The 18,454-nt window shown below is 42.7% G+C and overlaps 1 protein-coding gene across 1 annotated transcript in view; it reads left to right on the top strand.

Moving 5' to 3' along the window:
* Window positions 1-17,087, top strand: part of LOC139287410 (pre-B-cell leukemia transcription factor 1) — a 53,031-nt gene extending 35,944 nt beyond the window's left edge. The window contains exons 4-10 of the mRNA XM_070908428.1: window positions 5,581-5,825; window positions 7,502-7,692; window positions 9,840-9,975; window positions 11,400-11,559; window positions 13,548-13,660; window positions 14,557-14,646; window positions 16,949-17,087. Of these exons, the coding sequence (XP_070764529.1) occupies window positions 5,581-5,825; window positions 7,502-7,692; window positions 9,840-9,975; window positions 11,400-11,559; window positions 13,548-13,660; window positions 14,557-14,646; window positions 16,949-17,041 (1,028 nt within the window). The 3' untranslated portion in view covers window positions 17,042-17,087. The remainder of the gene's footprint in view (window positions 1-5,580; window positions 5,826-7,501; window positions 7,693-9,839; window positions 9,976-11,399; window positions 11,560-13,547; window positions 13,661-14,556; window positions 14,647-16,948) is intronic.
* Window positions 17,088-18,454: the final 1,367 nt, after the last annotated feature.

Here is an 18,454-nt window from a genome sequence, read left to right as displayed (position 1 = left end):
CGCGTGTCACTTTTGGCCACCTCTTCCTTTGCTGTTACCCGTGATGTAACACTGCGGATCACATTTCAGCATCTGGGTGGAGAACGGAGGGGCCTCCAAAGGCGTCCGCCAGTTTGAACCAAGGCACCCAATCTCTGTCAGAGGCCTTTATGTTTGACCGTCCATCTCGCTAACTGTGACAGAACAGCCCAACGTCATTAATTAAACATCAGGCTTTCCCCCAATCACCCGATCGCCATGACAGGCTGCCATGCCAACAGTCCCTGTCGACATGCCTCCGAAATCTAGAAGGGGATTACATATGGTAATAGTTTTTGACAGCTCGCTATTTGCTTCCGTTAATCTGATAGGATAAGATATCTGGACTGCAGAGCATGGTGTGCTGTAACTCTTTGAGTCTGATATTGTTGTGCCATGAAAAAAAACTGAATCATTTTGAAGATGCAAGCAGTGTCCTGGAAGAAATCTTAATCCCCTGACAAGCTTTTGATACTTTCCCAAATATTGTCACTGACTCAAAAGTGTATTTTTAGACCTGGATCTTGCTTGTATTTGCTGTCAATTTTAATATTTCTCACATTTATGAACCCCTGTCATGTATGGCGAGATGATGTGACAGTCTGTAACGGACCTGTGTCCTTCCCCAGTGATGACATTCCTCCAAAGAAGCTAGTTGTGATGCTAGCCCCGGGCCGCCAACCCACTGTTGTTTTGCCACGGTTCATTCCCCTTCAGAGAGAAGACGGAGTTTATTCTCTGGTCTTTGTTCAATTAAGACTCACCCCAAACTGAGAGCTGCTCTGAAAATGATGTAGCTCCGTTTCTAGTAGTTCAATTAATATTTTAATACCCACACTCATCTTCATACGAGGCCGTGAGCCAATCTTCTCGAATGACTAATATATGGGGAACAGAGAATGTTACACATGTGCTTGCTGAAAACAAGCAACGAGGAGGGGCGAAGGGGGTTTAGGCAAGCTGTTCTCCCCCAAATAGGGACGTAAATCATCTCCGAGCATGATATTTCGAGCTTATTCTAAAAGACCAAAAGCTTTTTTTTCCCTCAGCTGTGTGGAAATGAAATAAATATTTACAGATAAACAACCAGACAGTTAAACATCCACCTCTCCAAAAGCCAATTGCCTCGGGCTTTTATTAAATATCGATTTGATTTGTAAAAGGCCAGATGCTGCGGGGTTAAATAAATGTCATGTTCTTCCATTCCAGTTTACTTTTCTTGTCTTCTGAGCCAGTGACATTTTCTCTTGCTGTGTGTATACAGAGCAGTAAAAACCAAGGACCAGTGCATGCGAATGCTGACCCGGTCCATCCATTGCAGAGATGCATTTACACAGTAAACACATGTAGATGTTAGCACCAAAATCCTGCGTTCTGCATGTTATTAGTAAATTCATCAGAAACCAGAGCCAATGTAAGAATCCCGCGTTTTTGTTCGCATTAACGCACAAAAATAAAGCAAAGCAATAAATCCCAGTGCATGCCTCCTTGTGAGAATTGCTTGTCAACAACAGCAGGGAGGAATAAGGCATCGTCTGACAACAAGCCATCTTTGAAACGCCTCCAAGAGGGAAATGGCATCCATTAGAGACATACAGAAAATGTGTGTTCACTGAAGGAGGGGGGGGGGGGGTCAGAATCACACAGACTGACACACACACAGATAATTCTTTATCCCTGGGAGAACCTTCAATGTTTGTCTGCGGGTGGCTAAGTAAGTTCACCAGCACTATTGGACAGGGAGTGCCCAGCAGACCCAAGGCTCGAAAAAACATTAGGATGAATCAATTAGGCTGCCATTAGCCAATAAAGTGGCCCTCACTGAGTCGTGTAATTATGACCCACAGCAAAGCCAATTTTATGGCGGCGCATTATCCCTTTCTTTTCTTTATTAATTTTATTTGTTTGAGATAATCCCTCCATGGTTTTAATTATGTGCTTTAGGTTCAGGGTGGAATAAATAAATCATCATTCGCTTCCGACACCTCTGAACGCTGCAGGTCTCCCATCTCAAGACATTGTTACTGTCATCATTATAAGGGTCACACTGATTAGTTGCTTGAATTAAAAAAGAACACCATCGCACCCTTTTTTTCGCAGGAATCCACATTAACCCCAATCGGAGCAGGTTCCCATCAGATTGCACGATAAGAGGCGGCAGGAAGAGCTGATAATATAGGCGGCAGCTACTTAGCTTGTTCCCAGCTCAGAGGACACTGTGTAAGTGTGACAATGTGCTGTCAATGAGGGATGACAGTACACAGCCAACATGGCGTAATGCATTGTTCCTTCCTGGGTCCCTCCTGACAGATGCTCTCCAAGACAGCTGGATCAGCAGCAAGAATGGAGCCGGGATCTGGGCTGCGTACGAGCAGAGGATGTGATGTGCTGCTGATTAGCGAGGGTATACACGTGTCAACAAGCAAGGCCTGGGGATCACTTCGGAGCGTGTGTTAATTGTCAGTTTAAGACACGTTTACCTATTTATTTTGAGCACAACGCTCGGCTTTGAATCCCCAGCCCTGTTAAAGTAGTCGTTGGCTTTCCGTTTGTCCGGGAACCTTTCGTATTCCATCTTTCTAAAAATACAAAAGTCAGCCCACGAGTGTTTTTTTTTTCTCTCTGCCTTCCAAGAGATCTCCTAAGAAATGACCTTCTCCACAACAGCCACTCTTAGAAGACCGATGTTGGAGGTGCTTGAAGCCAAGTAAAATAAACACTTCATGAATGTTAAGCTGGAACTTGGCAGACGTGAATTGAATCATTTCTGTGGACGCGGGGAATTTTTATGTTCCATTTTCATTTGACAGTCTAGACGTTTTATGAGTTCGGGAAGACATCTGGCCTCTTTTCGGTAGAAACATCTAAGAAGAGCTTCCTCCCTTACATTTGTGTGCTGGTGCTTTTTGAATAGTGCTTTTACTCAGTATTTTGTTCTATGTATTCAAGTTGCAGGGTCAGGTGAGTTGTCCAAAGCCATAGGACGAATTTAGAAACTGGAAAAATTGGAAAAAGAGACGTTTTGTAACACATTACAGAATTTCGTAACTCATTATCAATCCACCCAGGAATACTGGATGTAGTTATTGTGTCAGTTCGCTTTCTTCTTCTTTAAGTATGTACTGCTATGAGTTGTTTTTGTACTGAAAATTACTTCCAGAGAGTGCAGCTCATTTTCCTCCACGGGATATTGTGGTGTGCTCTCATTTTAACACCCACTTTAGTCTGGTATTTATGAGGTGGTAACTATAGAGAAACACTGGCTCTCCGTGCTGGTGAGTGTTCAGGAGCCGAGGAGCGGTGGGGGCCTCTGCTGATGTACGTTAACTAAAGCGGACAGGCGGGTCTAGAGTTTCTGATGGAGCAGGTTTGATCGGGTCATAACGCGGCTGCAGTCGCGGCGGTGCGGAGCTGAGGCGGGTGTGAAGCCATCCGAGATTTTCCCCTCCGAGCTCTTTCATACATTACAGGAGTGATGAAGGAGTCTGGGTAATGAGACAGGATGTTTGTACAGTCCTGCCGTCCCAAGAGACCCACCCCCCCTTCCTCCTCCAACACTCCTCCCACACTCAATCTACCTCCCGCTGAGCCTGTGGCCTGAACCCCTGACCTCTTCCACTCGCCAACAGTTGCCATATTTGCATTTCCAGTCCACTTAAAGGCTGGGGGGGGGTTTTGACAGAGGGAGCCCCCTCCTCTTCCTCTTGCTAGTACAGCAGGCCTCATTCTCATCCCAGTGACCCCCTGCTCAGGCCTACCAACCCGGACAGCAGTCTGGGGTTAATGCACCAAGCACTCCCATTGTCTCTGAATTAATGAAGTGCTCCCTGCCTGTCCCTTCTCATTCAATGACAATGAGACAAATGACGAATGGTAACGTTTTAAATGGCTATCGACACGTGCAGGGCGTAAAGTCACCCGAGTCAGAGCTCGCGTTAGCGTCGTGGCCGAGGCCCTGTGACGATAACGCCGGCTGCCATCGATGCACTTTCGATGTCCACGTTGGGATCAATTTGGCTCCTCTCTCCACAGAGGAGAAGGTGTTTTATATGGAAATGGATGGAGGAAGAAGAGTCAGAGCCTGGGAGTGCTTTCACCTCAGAAAATGGAAGGTGGGACTTGAATCTTTTAAAGAATGGCAAGGGAGACCTCTAGTGGAAGGCAGAGGCATCCGTCCGGATTACTGTTGAAGAATCTCAAGATTTGTACTGTGCAACACTGCAAACTGCAAAGATGTCCACTGGAATGTTAAAGTAATGTTATATAAAACAACGATAACGATTGTTTCATCAGTTCACATCAGGTCACTTGATATTAGTCATTAGACTGTGTTACTGCGCTGTTTTAGCTGTGAACCCAGCTCACAACCATCCCCTCTTTCTCTGTCCATTTTGTATTTTTCCACATTTATTAGCTGCCATATGTTAATGAAATGTACGTGTGTATTTAATATACACAAAGCAGTTTTGTTTTATTATTTTACTTATTCCTTCGTCCACAAGGATCACATACACACTACACCTAAACCAACAACAACAACCCTGGCAGCTAAAAGAGTACCATATAGAATAGATAATAAAAATAGTAATGTAACTATAGTAATAATAATAATATGAATAATAATATGAATAATAATAAAGGAGATGGAAAGAAGGAAAAAAGAGATAAAGAAGATAAATTGAGCTTTAAGAAGGGAGAGATGAGAGAAAGAACAAATAAACATTTGTCTGCCTTGTCATCCCCAAATATCTACTTATTTACTTATGTTTAATAAAAGATGAAGGTAACTCAAACTAGACAGTTGTTGCTATTATTTTCATAATAAATTAATCTGCTGCTTATTTTCTCGACTAAGCAGTTAATTGCCTGGTGTATAAAATAATGATAATAGTAATCCTCATTTGCTTTTCCAAAGAAGGGCTTTACAGAGTGTTTAATAATGTCAGAAAATAGTGAAGAAATCACAGTTTCATAAAACCCCAAATGACGTCTTCAAATGTCTTGTTTTGTCCAAAATCCGAAGATATTCAATTGACAATTATATAAACCTGGAGAAGGGTTAAGTACTGAGCCTAATGCTATTACATGTGGGCAAAAATAAAACGTGCGTTAAAATTTTACCTGCATAACTTCAAACTTCTTCCCACTCATTGTCATCATGGTCTAAATCAGCCTCCCAGCCCGGTGTAGCAGCGAAGCAGTCGCACAACACAGACACAGCTAATTTGTTGCTAACATTCATTGCTAAAATGGTGTCGAGCTGCATTTCTGGAGGAAGTTATGGAAACTGACATTTTTTCCCCCTTTAGATGTCATTTAACACGGGATAAACAAATCTCTGTAGTGTTGTTTATGTATTTAGCCATCTCTAGTTATTCCTTGACACTCCTGCCTGTGTGTCTCTTTGCTACAACATACTGCATCACTCACACACTGGGCTGCTGGACGTGTGGGTGCAGCTCAGCGGTGTCAGCCGTGCAGCTGACAGCTTGTTACAGTGCATCACGCCACCGTAGGTGTGACCTTTTAAGGCTGACCTCCGACCTTCTCCTGTCATTGCAGTGCTGAGTATCCGCGGCGCTCAGGAGGAGGAGCCCCCTGATCCGCAGCTCATGCGGCTGGACAACATGCTGCTGGCGGAGGGCGTGTCCGGCCCGGAGAAAGGCGGAGGCTCTGCGGCGGCGGCAGCTGCTGCGGCGGCCTCGGGGGGAGCCGGGGCGGACAACTCCGCAGAGCACTCTGACTACAGGGCCAAGCTGTCCCAGATCAGACAGATCTACCACACAGAGCTGGAGAAGTATGAACAGGTGAGAGCAGCAGACCTGACTGGATACATCAACACCAGACGTTTCATTTATTGACTCAGATCTCACAACTGTAATAATAATATTAATAGTAATAGTAATCCTCATTTATATAGTGCTTTTCCAAAGAAGGGCTTTACAGAGAGGTTATATTTTTGAAGTTAAGCTTGTTAAAAGTGCTAGAGGAAGCTGTAACACTGCTTACTGATGTTTGTCTCAACATATTTTATGAGATTCTGCAATTAAAGCATTCAGACCACAACATTGCCCTCCTCCCCACAACAACAAGAGTACTCCAACAATCTAGTTTTGGACTTAATGAAGTAACATTACATTAAGCTCATTACCCATGAACACTGGAAGCCTACATTTTCCATAATGCAACTGGATTGCAGAGTGGCACTCTTACTAATTACAATTCAAATAATTCAACTTAATTTGCCAACCGTAGTGGACATTTGTCTCACAGGATACAACAAGACATACATCAATACGTAAAACAACAAGTGTCCTTGATATGTAAACCATAAAGTTAAAAGTAAACTTGATGTCTAAAATCTGCGGCCTGATCTGAAACAATTAGTCAGAAAGTTTTGAGAATTGTGATGGTCGTTCTTTCACTATTTCCAGTGACATTTTGGCAAATGTTTTGCCAATATTTAAAGTCAATTAATGGCTGCGTTAACATGGATTCCACAGACTGTTTATATCATTACTGAGCTGCTCCATCTTCCCACTTTCACACATTCACTCTTCACTCTCTTTTTTTATACTTTATTCTTCACTGAGGCGAACATCAGCCTTGAATCAGGTGGCAACCGTAGACTCAAATGTTTGCTCAATATATATCACTCTCCGTAAGAATTCCCTTTAGCTTGTGTTTTCACCCCAGAATAGTCCAGCACATGCAGTATGTTGTGTGTCTGTGTGTATTCCAAGTATAGTCTTGAAAGTTTGCTGGGGGTGGGGGGGTGGGGGGGGGGTGTGATTTCCTCTGATTGCCTTGATAACCGATGCATCCATGACAATAGCATCCCGCTCAGATGAATGTGAGTAAGACAGATGAACACGCAGATAGACAGACACAGACAAAGCCTGACACGGCTAAATCCAGAGAGAGGATCGACGGGAGGAGAAGAAATAAAGAAGAGGAGACAGTAAGAGACACAGAGCCGGAGTGTAATATCGTGGCAGATTCACGCCTGGTGTCACACAAGGGGGTGGGAGTGGGGGGGGGGGGGGATGAATGAAACGTCGTGGCATGTTCGTCTCTCAGGGTGGCTATGCTGTGAAAGTGTGTGCCTGAGAAGGGAACAGCTGTCATTGGTTCCTCTCAACACACTGCCATCACCACTTGTGTTAAATATGAAATATGAAATATATCAGCGCTCATATTCCCCCTCGGCTCTGTGAGAAAGCTCGCCCCAGAACTACATTAAGCAAACAGCTGGATTTTTTTTTTTTTTCTGGATTTCTTTCATCTGTGAATTTTAAAATACTGTATGTCAGTGTGCGTGTTCCTGCAATGGTGAATTTGACAAGGCCGCATTGACAAATTAAAGTCGTGTTCACAGTTTTGTTGACCTTAGGGGAAGCGTTTTTGTATCTGCTTTGTTTTATTCATTCCTCTGTGTGTGTGTATGTGTGTGTGTGTGTGTGTGTGTATATCCTCCTTACAGGCATGTAACGAGTTCACCACCCACGTGATGAACCTGTTGCGGGAGCAGTCACGCACACGGCCCATTTCGCCCAAAGAGATCGAGCGCATGGTGAACATCATCCACCGCAAGTTCAGCTCCATCCAGATGCAGCTCAAACAGAGCACCTGCGAGGCCGTGATGATCCTGCGCTCCCGCTTCCTCGATGCCAGGTGTGTGTCCTTGTACGCAGTGCGTGAGTGCACACACCGTGCCGCAAATAACCTCCCAGTTTAACAACAGTGCAAATCATCATGTGCTTCCCTCGCAGCCTGATATCCATATGAATGGCTGATGTAGGAGGCCTATCATGCTATAAACACGCTGTAACACATGCTGTTTTGCCACTTACCACACACACTGGGCTGGTGTGCATCTATGGATGCCATTTGGACCAACATACCCAGCAACACTGGCCAATAAGAGTTCCCTGCGTGCTCCATGACGCTAACTGTTTCCCTTTTTTAATGTAATCGCTTGTTCCTTTTGATGCGTGCCTCGGATTTGCATACATTTCTCCAAGGATAAATGTCGCTCAAAGTCTGAGTTGGAGGCATAACATTTAAATGAGGCATGCGCTCCCTTACAAAGCTCCCTATCTATTCTCTTGCAAATTATTGTGGTGGTGGTGCAGCAGCGAGGGAAAGGGGAAGGGAGAGGAAGAGGGAAGCTTTCACTGGTTGAGAGGCACTGCCATGCTCGGCTCCGCTGATTAATCTACTGGCTGCTGGAGCCCATGCTGCGCACATTTACATATTCTCAAGCAGGCTTTTGGAGTGCGGGACAGAGATTTTAGCACAAATCTCCTCACCGGTGGATGCATGCATAGAGATTTTTACAGGGTTCCCCTCCAGCTTATGCAAAGCCCCCTTTAGATGTGGCACATGCAGACGTGACCTGATAGGTGCAGGAGATAGAGGGTCAGTCAACTCATGGGCATCAGCATATGATATCTGTCTGCTTTAAGGTGTTGTGCAGGGGGCTTTCACAGGGTATGTTCATGCTGGGATACTTTCTTCTTGGATTATCGTGTGTTTACTATGAGACGCAGTGATTCTGTATCTTTGAACTCAAATTTCTTCTATAACACACTAGGAGTAACCATTAGTGATACTAATGTCAATATGATATGCTTTAAAACCGCTCTAATTAACATGTTTATAGTAACAATGGATCAAATGACTATATATAATGTGAAAGGTGTCGCTCGTAGTGACAAACCCACAGAGAATTATAACCTGAGTCTACAGTTTCCTCAGCTGTATGGAACCTTTTAGCGTCTTTCGGCTCAAATGAATGCTAATTTTGTTTAGTTCAGATGTCAATGTTGTGTTTACAGATTGTTGCACTGCCCCCTAGTGGCCTAAAAAATTGCAAGTTTAAAGAATATAAACAACGTAAAGAAAAACAATTTTGTTCAACAAAAGAAGCCAGACTTCTTTGTGTAGCCACAAGGTACTTTAAGTACCAAAAGAACTTTGCCTAAAATCCATTCTAAAATTAGCAAAATTGTTTATTATTAAATTTAAAACCATCTGATCAAGAACAAAGATTACAAATCTGACCAGACATTTGATGCAAACCGCACGTACTTGACTTTTCAGTACTTGCTGATACGGATACATTTCATTCAGTACTGAATGAAGTATTATGGTTTGATACTGTTTTCACTGTTTATCAAAAACTCAGTTCATTCCTCGTATTGTTTTTTTATAACTCAGTTTTTTATATATGCGATCATCTAATTGGCACATATTGCTATGAAACCTGTCTCAAATGTTAACTTACAGACTATGAATTGTTTCAGTTTTTCAACAACTAATAGTGGATTTTGAGTAGATTACAATGGCCCTCTGTGCTATTTTTGTTTCGGCTAATTCTTTTTTTCAGTCGCTCATAAATAAAGCTGTAGTGAAGCAGTTCTGGGCAAAATTGTTCTCTTGAGTCCTGACAAAGTGTCTCAAAGCAAAACAGCTTAGTAATGTCCATCCAAAGCAAGACCAGGGAGACCTAAAGAGACCACATTAATTGAAGACCAAGACACCATCAAGCTAACATCTCGAATGTTGGTTAAAAAAAACAACCACTTCTTCAGCAACAAAACAACAAATGTTGAGCAGGGTCAAACTCGGGCCATGTAGATGTTGATGAATCAAACTTTGTGGATCAATCAAACTAAAGCCCCCATGAGTTTTTCTGAATTTCTGACTTTAGTGACTCCTCGTGGTAGTATATTGCAATGCTATCCACTATCCACTCTGTGTTGTTATGATCAACATAAACATAAACATGCTTTAACCTCTGATGCTCTTTCTTGCAGACGGAAAAGACGAAACTTCAACAAGCAGGCGACAGAGATCCTGAATGAGTATTTTTACTCACACCTCAGTAATCCCTACCCCAGCGAGGAAGCTAAAGAAGAGCTGGCAAAGAAGTGTGCCATCACAGTTGCCCAGGTACAACACAGATCAGTGCCACCCCAACACCACACCACCTGTAGGAAAACTACTGTACATAGAACAGTGGGACGAACTCGATTTCTAATCTGAAGCTGCGAGCGTCTTGGCAAGTAACCTAATAATACGTTTTGTGACTGTCATGTGTACAGACAGCTCCTCTAATCTTTTAGCGCTACCTTTCATTGAGACAACAAAGGACTCGGAGTATAAATATGCCGTGTCATAAGTTTGTTGTCTTGTGATTCCAACCAAACAAAGCTATTTTTGACCAATGACTGTTTGTATCTATTGATGTAACGCAAGCTAAAGACAAGAGTGCTGTCATATTATCTTATCATACAGTGGAAGTTTTCTTATAACGCACAAAAAAAGTACTTCTGTGTACTGGGACACAAAAATGGATACAATGGATATATATGTAATAACTTCTCTTGATAATTGATTCTATTCATACTACACTTTGATTTTCTTTGTTTCATATCATTGTAAAATGGAAAAAAATGGACAAAACTATTAATTGACTACTAAAAAAGATAAATAGTGAAAATAATAGTTTCATGGAAGTAATTAGCAGGACCATTAGCCTCTGAAAATGTAGCTCTGCTGTCATTTGAGGCATGTGCAGTGCAATGATGATGTACTATAAAGCTTACAGTAATTTACCAAACATCTAAAGACACCTTAGATGTTTGTGCCAATGCTGCTGACGAGCAAAAAACAGCAAAATATTTAGGCACCTTGTTTTTTTTTCATCTTTGCATTCTAGCGCTCAAGTTGTTTCAATCCTGTGAGAATTGATAATAAGGAAAGCAATGACAACGCCAAGGTAAACAGCAGTTTGTGTTTTGAATCCATCATTTGGGAATGGATTGTTTTCTCAATTGGTTTCATTAATTTATACCAAGTGATTTGAGGATGCATCTGGGCCTGATTGTGGAAGCTGCTCGGCGGCTGAATGATTTGTAGAGTTTCCGTTTCTTGGCCATAATAAAGGAGAATGTTTACCTACTCAGTGTATTGGAAACTTTGCAGGATTGATTTGGTTTTCATTTTAATGTTGTTTATCATTAGCGCTGGGATTACCCCCCTGGCTTCATCTGGGAGTCCATTAGCAGTAATGGGTGTTAGCGGATGTTGACTGATTGGTGCTTGCGTGAGTTCTGATGATAGCTGCAGTCATGGTGACATAATGAGACTGTTATTGGCAATCATTCCATTCTGGCACTAATGCAGATTCACAGCACCAGTCTATGTAGCCCCTACCTCTGACAGAGGCTCTCTGCAGTGTTACACGTGCCATTAAGGCCATGCAAGCTAAAGACTACCCTGATTTCTCGGAATGCTTGCCCTCAAATGTGGAGAGGCTCTGTGTGTTGAGATGTCATGAGAATTAAACTACATTCTCTTGTTTGTCTGCTCAGGTTTCCAACTGGTTTGGGAATAAAAGAATCAGATACAAGAAAAACATTGGTAAGTTCCAAGAAGAAGCCAACATGTACGCTGCGAGAACTGCCGTGAATGCGGCTAATGCATCCTCACATGGAAGCCAAGCAAATTCACCCTCAACTCCAAACTCTGCAGGTGAGACAGGAAGTCCCTGGCTCTGCTCAGCTATTAGACATGTACCTCCTCTCTGTGCATTACTATAACTAAGCAACTATTGCAGTATATCGGTCTGAGGCTATTTCAATGCTGGTGCTGGTGATTTGTAAGGAATGAAAGAATTAGGACTAACAAAAAGGCAGTTCTTGTACAAGGAACATGCCTATCACCTGGTAATGCACCATTATTATATTGAACAGGTTCAACATTTCCCCTTAACAAGTACAACTACCGTTCTAGAGCAAAGCTGTGTCAGAGATTAGCCAACCTGAGCCCCATGCCAAGTCTCCCTATGCTTACTGTCCTTTTTGTCTTCATCTCAATTAATCACATTCTTCATGTATGACTATTTAACTCTGTATCCATCATGTTCTGCTGTACTGACATTCAAAGGATAGGCCTGCTGATATTCTATACGTCTTTCTTATTGTCACCAACTCACATAAAAAGACAAAGCCAACAATGCATTGAATCTACTAACAAGCACTGCCTGGTATATCTTATACCTCTGTGCCATACTGCCCTACAAAGGCAGAGAGCCGTAACTATAGAAGCAGTAAAGTAGAGAAAAAAGATTTGAAGTTTCAGGATGGATGGCAAACTGTGACACAGACAGAAAGGTTGTATTGCTTTCATTTTAGGTCTTTTTAGGCGGATTATTTTACCCCCAAAATTCACTGCCATAGCTAAAGAAATGCAGATACTACAATCTTCAGCTTTCTTATCCAGAACTAGTGTTTGTTTAAGAAAATTAACTTTCAGGAATCAAGGGTTTCTGTGTTTGTTTTGTTTTGCTATCTGTCCGAGAACTGTTAATATTTAGATCGAAATTAATATAACACATTCATTTTCAATTTAATACATTGAAGAATGAATTTTAAGAATGCTTAACGACCAAATCACAAGAAATTCAGTCAAAAAAATGTAATCGCAGCTACTGAGATCTGCTAAGCTAGCTATCTTTAGCAGGAGTTTAGCTGTTTTTTCCCCCCTCCTCCATCATGAATTGATTTAGCTGCTGTCTTATCTAATTATGTGGAATAACAAACTGAATATCCAAAATGTCAGTTCATCAAAATGGATATTTTTCATTTATAAGGGAAAATCAATAACTAAACTTCTATCTCAGAAGCTAGCTTTCAGTTGATGTAGCCCTCTTAGTTTAGCTGCCTGGTTAGCTGTCTTTCTATGGCAGTGAGTCCACTAAGTGCGGTGAATTACACTTTTCTACCAAATCATTCGTTTTGGGTCTTTTTATAAGATTGGTTGACAATAAAATAATAAAATAAGAATAGAATAATGCTAGCCATATCTTTTGAAGCCACAGCCCATTATTTTGAGAAAGTACCAGTAGGTCAAGATGGGAAACATGTTTAGCCTAGCATAGAACAAGTAAAAAGTTAAAAACATATACACTTAAACCTTTCCAAAACTGATTTATTTACATGTTGTATCCTGTTGTACCAAGTAGGCACCAAATAAATTCAAAAGTGCCATACATTTTGTCACATTTTACAGAGCTAGGCCCAGTTTCCCCCTACGTCTAGTGCTGGTGCTAAGCTAGGCTAAACATATCCTGAGCCCACTTCTGTACTTAACTGAAACTTGAATGAAATTATATCGATAATCTGACCTTAAGTAAGAAAGCAAGAAAGGGCATTTGCTGCTTTTTCAATTCTTCTTTTTTCCTGGTTGTAGCTTAGCCATGAATTACCTCTTAAAAGCACGAATATACAAAAACATGCTTGACACAAACACGTCTTGTGTCGGGTCACAGCTGTATCTCCTCTGTCCTCGTGTTCATTAGTCTCCTCTTGGCTCCGTTCCTCTCATCTAACAGAGCCTCTCTGGCTGCTCGCTAACCTCTGCATGGTGCTCCTCCGGGCTTGCCGCCTGGACCGGCCGACTTGCTTGGCCTGCTTGCTCTCTGTCTCTCTGTGATTCGACTGCTCCCTCTCTCCTCTCAGGTTCTGCTGGCTCTTTTAACATGTCAAACTCCGGGGACTTGTTCATGAACGTGCAGTCTCTCAATGGGGACTCGTACCAGGGGGCTCAGGTGGGAGCCAACGTGCAGTCACAGGTAGGGCCGTGAGCAGCGCAGCAGATAATACAGGGCCAGACCCACCTCACTTCCCCAAATGACCTTTCTAACAGCAGACGTTTTGACTTGTCATACACAGGTGTAACTACTAACATTATAACTCTTAACTTAACTCTACTTCAGTCGAATCTGATAGTTATGAAGGTGCACAGTTTGTTAGCATTTGGTTTAAACGTATTAACAACCACTACAAATTTAACACATTAATCAAGGTAATTCATTCACTGAATATGGTGTGACTGCAAGGCTAGCAATGGTGCTAACCATGTTGGAACAGTGCGTGAACGCTCCCAAGTTGTTGTTTTATTCATTTCGCTTTGCTACCTAAAAATGTCTCGCAAACCCAAATATTGCAAGCCTTGCTAGCATAACCGGCCCCTTGTTTGTTTGTTGTTCCCACATGAAGCAGGTTTATTCAACTTCATTTCCACAACGTACTGCCCACCCTCATTGCAGTACGTCCACGTCCTCCCAGCGGGAGCCGACGCAACAGTTTGAAAACCACTAGCTTACTTGGACCTAAATGGAACAGAGCCATCATTATATGTTATTAATTGTACCTGTGTTTTTCCTGCTATGACAATTCAAAATGCCAGTTGTGAAAAGGACTATACAGGCTTATACTGGCTCCACTGTAGAGCTTCCTCACAGTCTCAAGGGCAGAATATTTGCTTTGTGTTCACCATGTGAATACTTTTTATTTCAACTGGCAAAAAGCAAAAAAAAAATCCTTTTTGTTTGATTGGACCTTGTTGTCTCCAAGGATATACTTGCAGCAGCGTACTCCTGTTGTGTCTCTTGTTGTCTTGTCATCCCTCCCTTTTCTCTTGTGTTGACTCTGACCTTGCTTTGTTTGTTGTTTCTGAATGTTTCAGGTGGATACCCTTCGCCATGTTATCAGTCAGACAGGCGGATACAGTGAAGGACTCACAGCCAACCAGATGTACAGTCCGCAGGCCATCAATGTAAGGATCCTTTTTTTTTTTCCTTTCTCTCCCAACCAATTATTTCAAAGCCATAGGGCTCAGAATGCCACTTAGTAGGACTTGTCTCTGCTCCATGGTCACCTAGTTGATTGCTTCTGTATAGTTCGCGCCACGGGCAGCACGCTGGCCCCGACGTACGCAGGCGTGGGGCCGGCCACACACATGCGGAGCCGCCGTCTGAGCCTGTCATGTTCGATCAGGTCTGGCGTAGCACCTGCAGCCGCGTACCGTCAGCCGGGAGCGAACTGCACAAACAGGTGACACCTCCTGCGCTGGACTTCAAATCCCTCTGACCACCTGACCCGTGATTAGCGGCCCCCGGGGGCCAGAAGCTCCCATTAAAGCCACCTAGGAGACAACGCTGCTGTCCTGCTAAAAATAAAATCTCACACCGCCGGAAACAACTCCTCATCTGCCATAGGGGCGCGTTCCCCTCGTGTTTGTCTTATTTTGCAGCAGAGTTCGGGTATAGAAGTGGGGGTTGTGGGGGGGGGGTGGGGGTGGGGGGGACGCTTGCTGGCGGCTGCAAACAGTAGGGAAATTCACAGCGACAAGCCGTGTCGTAAAGGGGAAAATCGATAAGACAGACACAAGGAGAGCAGAGTGTGGACTTGGGACAGCAATCCAAGCGCATTGCTCAGATCATGTTCCTGCCACACTAATGGCCCTGACAGCGAGCCGCGCTGAGAGGACGAGGACGGTCACAGCCGCGGCTGGGTTCCTCCGCTGTCGTCGTCGTGCCTCAGTGGCCATATGATAATCAGATGAAATGTCTCCCATATAAAAAAAAAACATGTATGTGTATTCAAATGGGCTTTCTGGCCGCTCCGAGCGCATCCCGCAGCCAGCTGTGCTAACCCTGAGAGGCCACTAACGTATTCAGGCCCTGTTCTTTCTCAGTCCTTTGACCCCACAGATACGGTTCTCCTTGGACGCCTGCTTGCTCTACCACATCTTACACTGCCACAATATGCTGTGTTATTCACTTTTTATACCCTGTGAAGAAGCCCCGCAATGCATAATGTAAGAGCAGGATATCTGTCTGCCAGGCTGTTTGCCTGTGATTTATGGAGCTAAGGCTAGTAAGTTAGGAATTCTGGCTGTTTTTTACTTGTTTGATATATATTTTTCCAAATGGTGGTATTTTCTGTTGAAGTTTTTAAGCTTGTATGTTTTACACTATATGGTATCATTGTTTCTCAACCTTTTCTGGCCTGTGTTAGGTCCCAAAATTCAAAGCACAGAATAGCTTTAAAAATCATAGATTTTAAAGGTATTTTTTGTTGTTTTTAAAACTAAAAAGGTGTGTGGGAGACCAGAAACAGCTAATTTCTGTGTTACATGTTTATTCTTAATTAAACACACCCTGTATCCAAGAAAACAGTTTACCAAATATTAGAAGATGATGAGAGAGTTAAAGGAAACATCTTATCTGAAATACAAGGACTGGATAATGACTGAGCAGATACATAATGCATGCTGTGGATGATTACAGCCGTAATTACCGTTCTTAAACAGGCAGAGCGCCACCAAAGTCAGACATTCCACAATCTGACCCCTTCCACTTTTGATTACACACCACTGTCTGCCGCCCTAAATAACAGGCTTTGAAATGAAAGGCTGTCGTGGACCATTTCCAGTTTTTCCGATGGCTTTAAATTTGCTATTAATATCCTAAATGCTCTTTAACAGGCACGTCTCTGCTAGCGGAAAGGCCCTCCATAGCTCTTGTTGTATGTTAATTCCTGCTGTCAGCGTCATAATTAGTGCACGTGACGCTGATTGTACTTGTTTTGTTTCAGAGGTCTTTTCATACAATTTACATATATTATTCATATTATTTCAAAAGACAGTGACAGGCGTTTATTTCAAGACAGAATCTCGTACGGCTCGACGTTCCTTCTGTGTGTTTTCTTCATTATATGAATTTGAGTGCGCGGTGTATGATGGGGTAGTGGCTGTAATTCACTCCATTTCTGCTCGGTTGAAAACATGATTTTATTATATTTTGATGTCAGTCTTATTCTGAAATATTAGCTGTAATTTGAGCTAGGTTAGCTTCTCCTCCAATCCAGGAGGCAACTTGGCTTAAGGCTGTGTGCGACTGTGGTGAATAGCTCCATGCCACATTCTTACACTTCTTTGCCCTCGGGACTTCCATTCGTTGTATCTCTCTGTGTTTGACCCAGCTGCATTGAGTAATGAATGTGAAAGAAATAGACTGTACCCACTCAGCCCCCCTCAATCCTCAACTCTTTCTCTCTTTTACTTTTCCTCTCAGGCAAACGGTGGCTGGCAGGATGCTCCGACCCCCTCGTCAGTGACTTCACCCACAGAAGGACCCGGAAGCGTTCACTCTGACACCTCCAACTGATCCTCCACCCTCTCCCTCCTCCGTCCTCTGCCTCCCCCAACTTCCTCCATCCCCGCACCCCCTCCCCCCGAGCCATATCTCCCAAAACTTAAAGCTCAAAGCCCATCAGGACTGGACTTGACGTACCGCGTGTAGTCACACGGCGGGACGCAGTTTGGGGGTCTGGGATGACATTTTCACCATTACGGACAAAAACGTTTCACTTTTCCTATCTGGACCATCGCAGCACTGTTAGCAGCCTGCGTAGGGGACTCATATCTGCACTTCACAGTTTGTACAGTTTCCACTCGATGTCCATGTTGCCTCTTTGTATTTCTCTTACATTATATATCCACACAGTAGGCACACAGATAGCAGCATAACGCCCCACGTCTTGTAAATTGAAAATGCTTCCACACTACCTCTATTCGAAATAACGACAGAGAAAAAAAAACATTTCAAATGCTTCGGTTTTACAAATTTTTATAATTACTGGAGTTTTACTGTACACCACGCCATGCCCTGTCATTACACCTCTGTCTTTATTACATTTTGTTTCTCTATAGTGCCAAAGTTCAACCCTGGAGGTGAATTTTGATAATGTTACTTTTTTTTATGTCATGTCCGTACATTTTTCATGCCATACTTTGTGAAGTATTATTATGTTAGTCCAGCCATATTAGCTCGGTAATATCCAAGTATTCCGCCTCGCGTTATATAGTTTGTATTGAGAACTTCTACAGCAGACAATGACGTTTAAAGCATTTTATATTTTCTTGCCAGAGTAGTAGGTAAGCAAAGAGTTCACTTTTTTTTTTTACGCAAGCAATTAACACATTTACAAAGAGAGTAGAAGCTCTGTCATGCATGTTGGCTGCATCCACCATATTCACAGAAATACTTGACCTGACACACACTAAATCAGTGACAACATTAGCAGCAATTACGGCGCGTCAATATGTATTAAAGCACAATAACACCTGATGACTGAACTCAAAGGGTGTGTAAATGTCGAAGAGAAAACAATACAGAGGAAATTTTAAGATTTAATTATTGTAGTCATTTAAGGAGGAAGGCGAGTGTACATTGTCAGACATTGTCAGTGTGTATCAGTGAGATCAATAGAGCCAAATACTGCTGGTAACCAAATCCAAAAACAAAAATTCTAATTCTGATTTTAAGGTACCATGTTGTTGGGATTTTACACATTGCATGTCTTTCACACACATTCACTTTTCATTTATGGAATTATATTTGAGTTGTAATCCTGAGAACGCGATGGATAGAATAGATTTTTGGGTCTGCTCAAATTAAATTTATCCACATATTATACTTTGCGTGCGAGCAACAATTACGCTTTTGCGCTTAAAATATGCCATTGCACAGTCAGGACTATGGCACAAGTATAACTCCATATGCATTCAGTGCTGAAAA

This window comes from Enoplosus armatus, chromosome 7, assembly GCF_043641665.1.
Source record: "Enoplosus armatus isolate fEnoArm2 chromosome 7, fEnoArm2.hap1, whole genome shotgun sequence".
In the NCBI taxonomy this organism is placed as follows: Eukaryota; Metazoa; Chordata; class Actinopteri; order Centrarchiformes; family Enoplosidae; genus Enoplosus; species Enoplosus armatus.
This window is presented reverse-complemented; position numbering and strand designations above follow the sequence as displayed.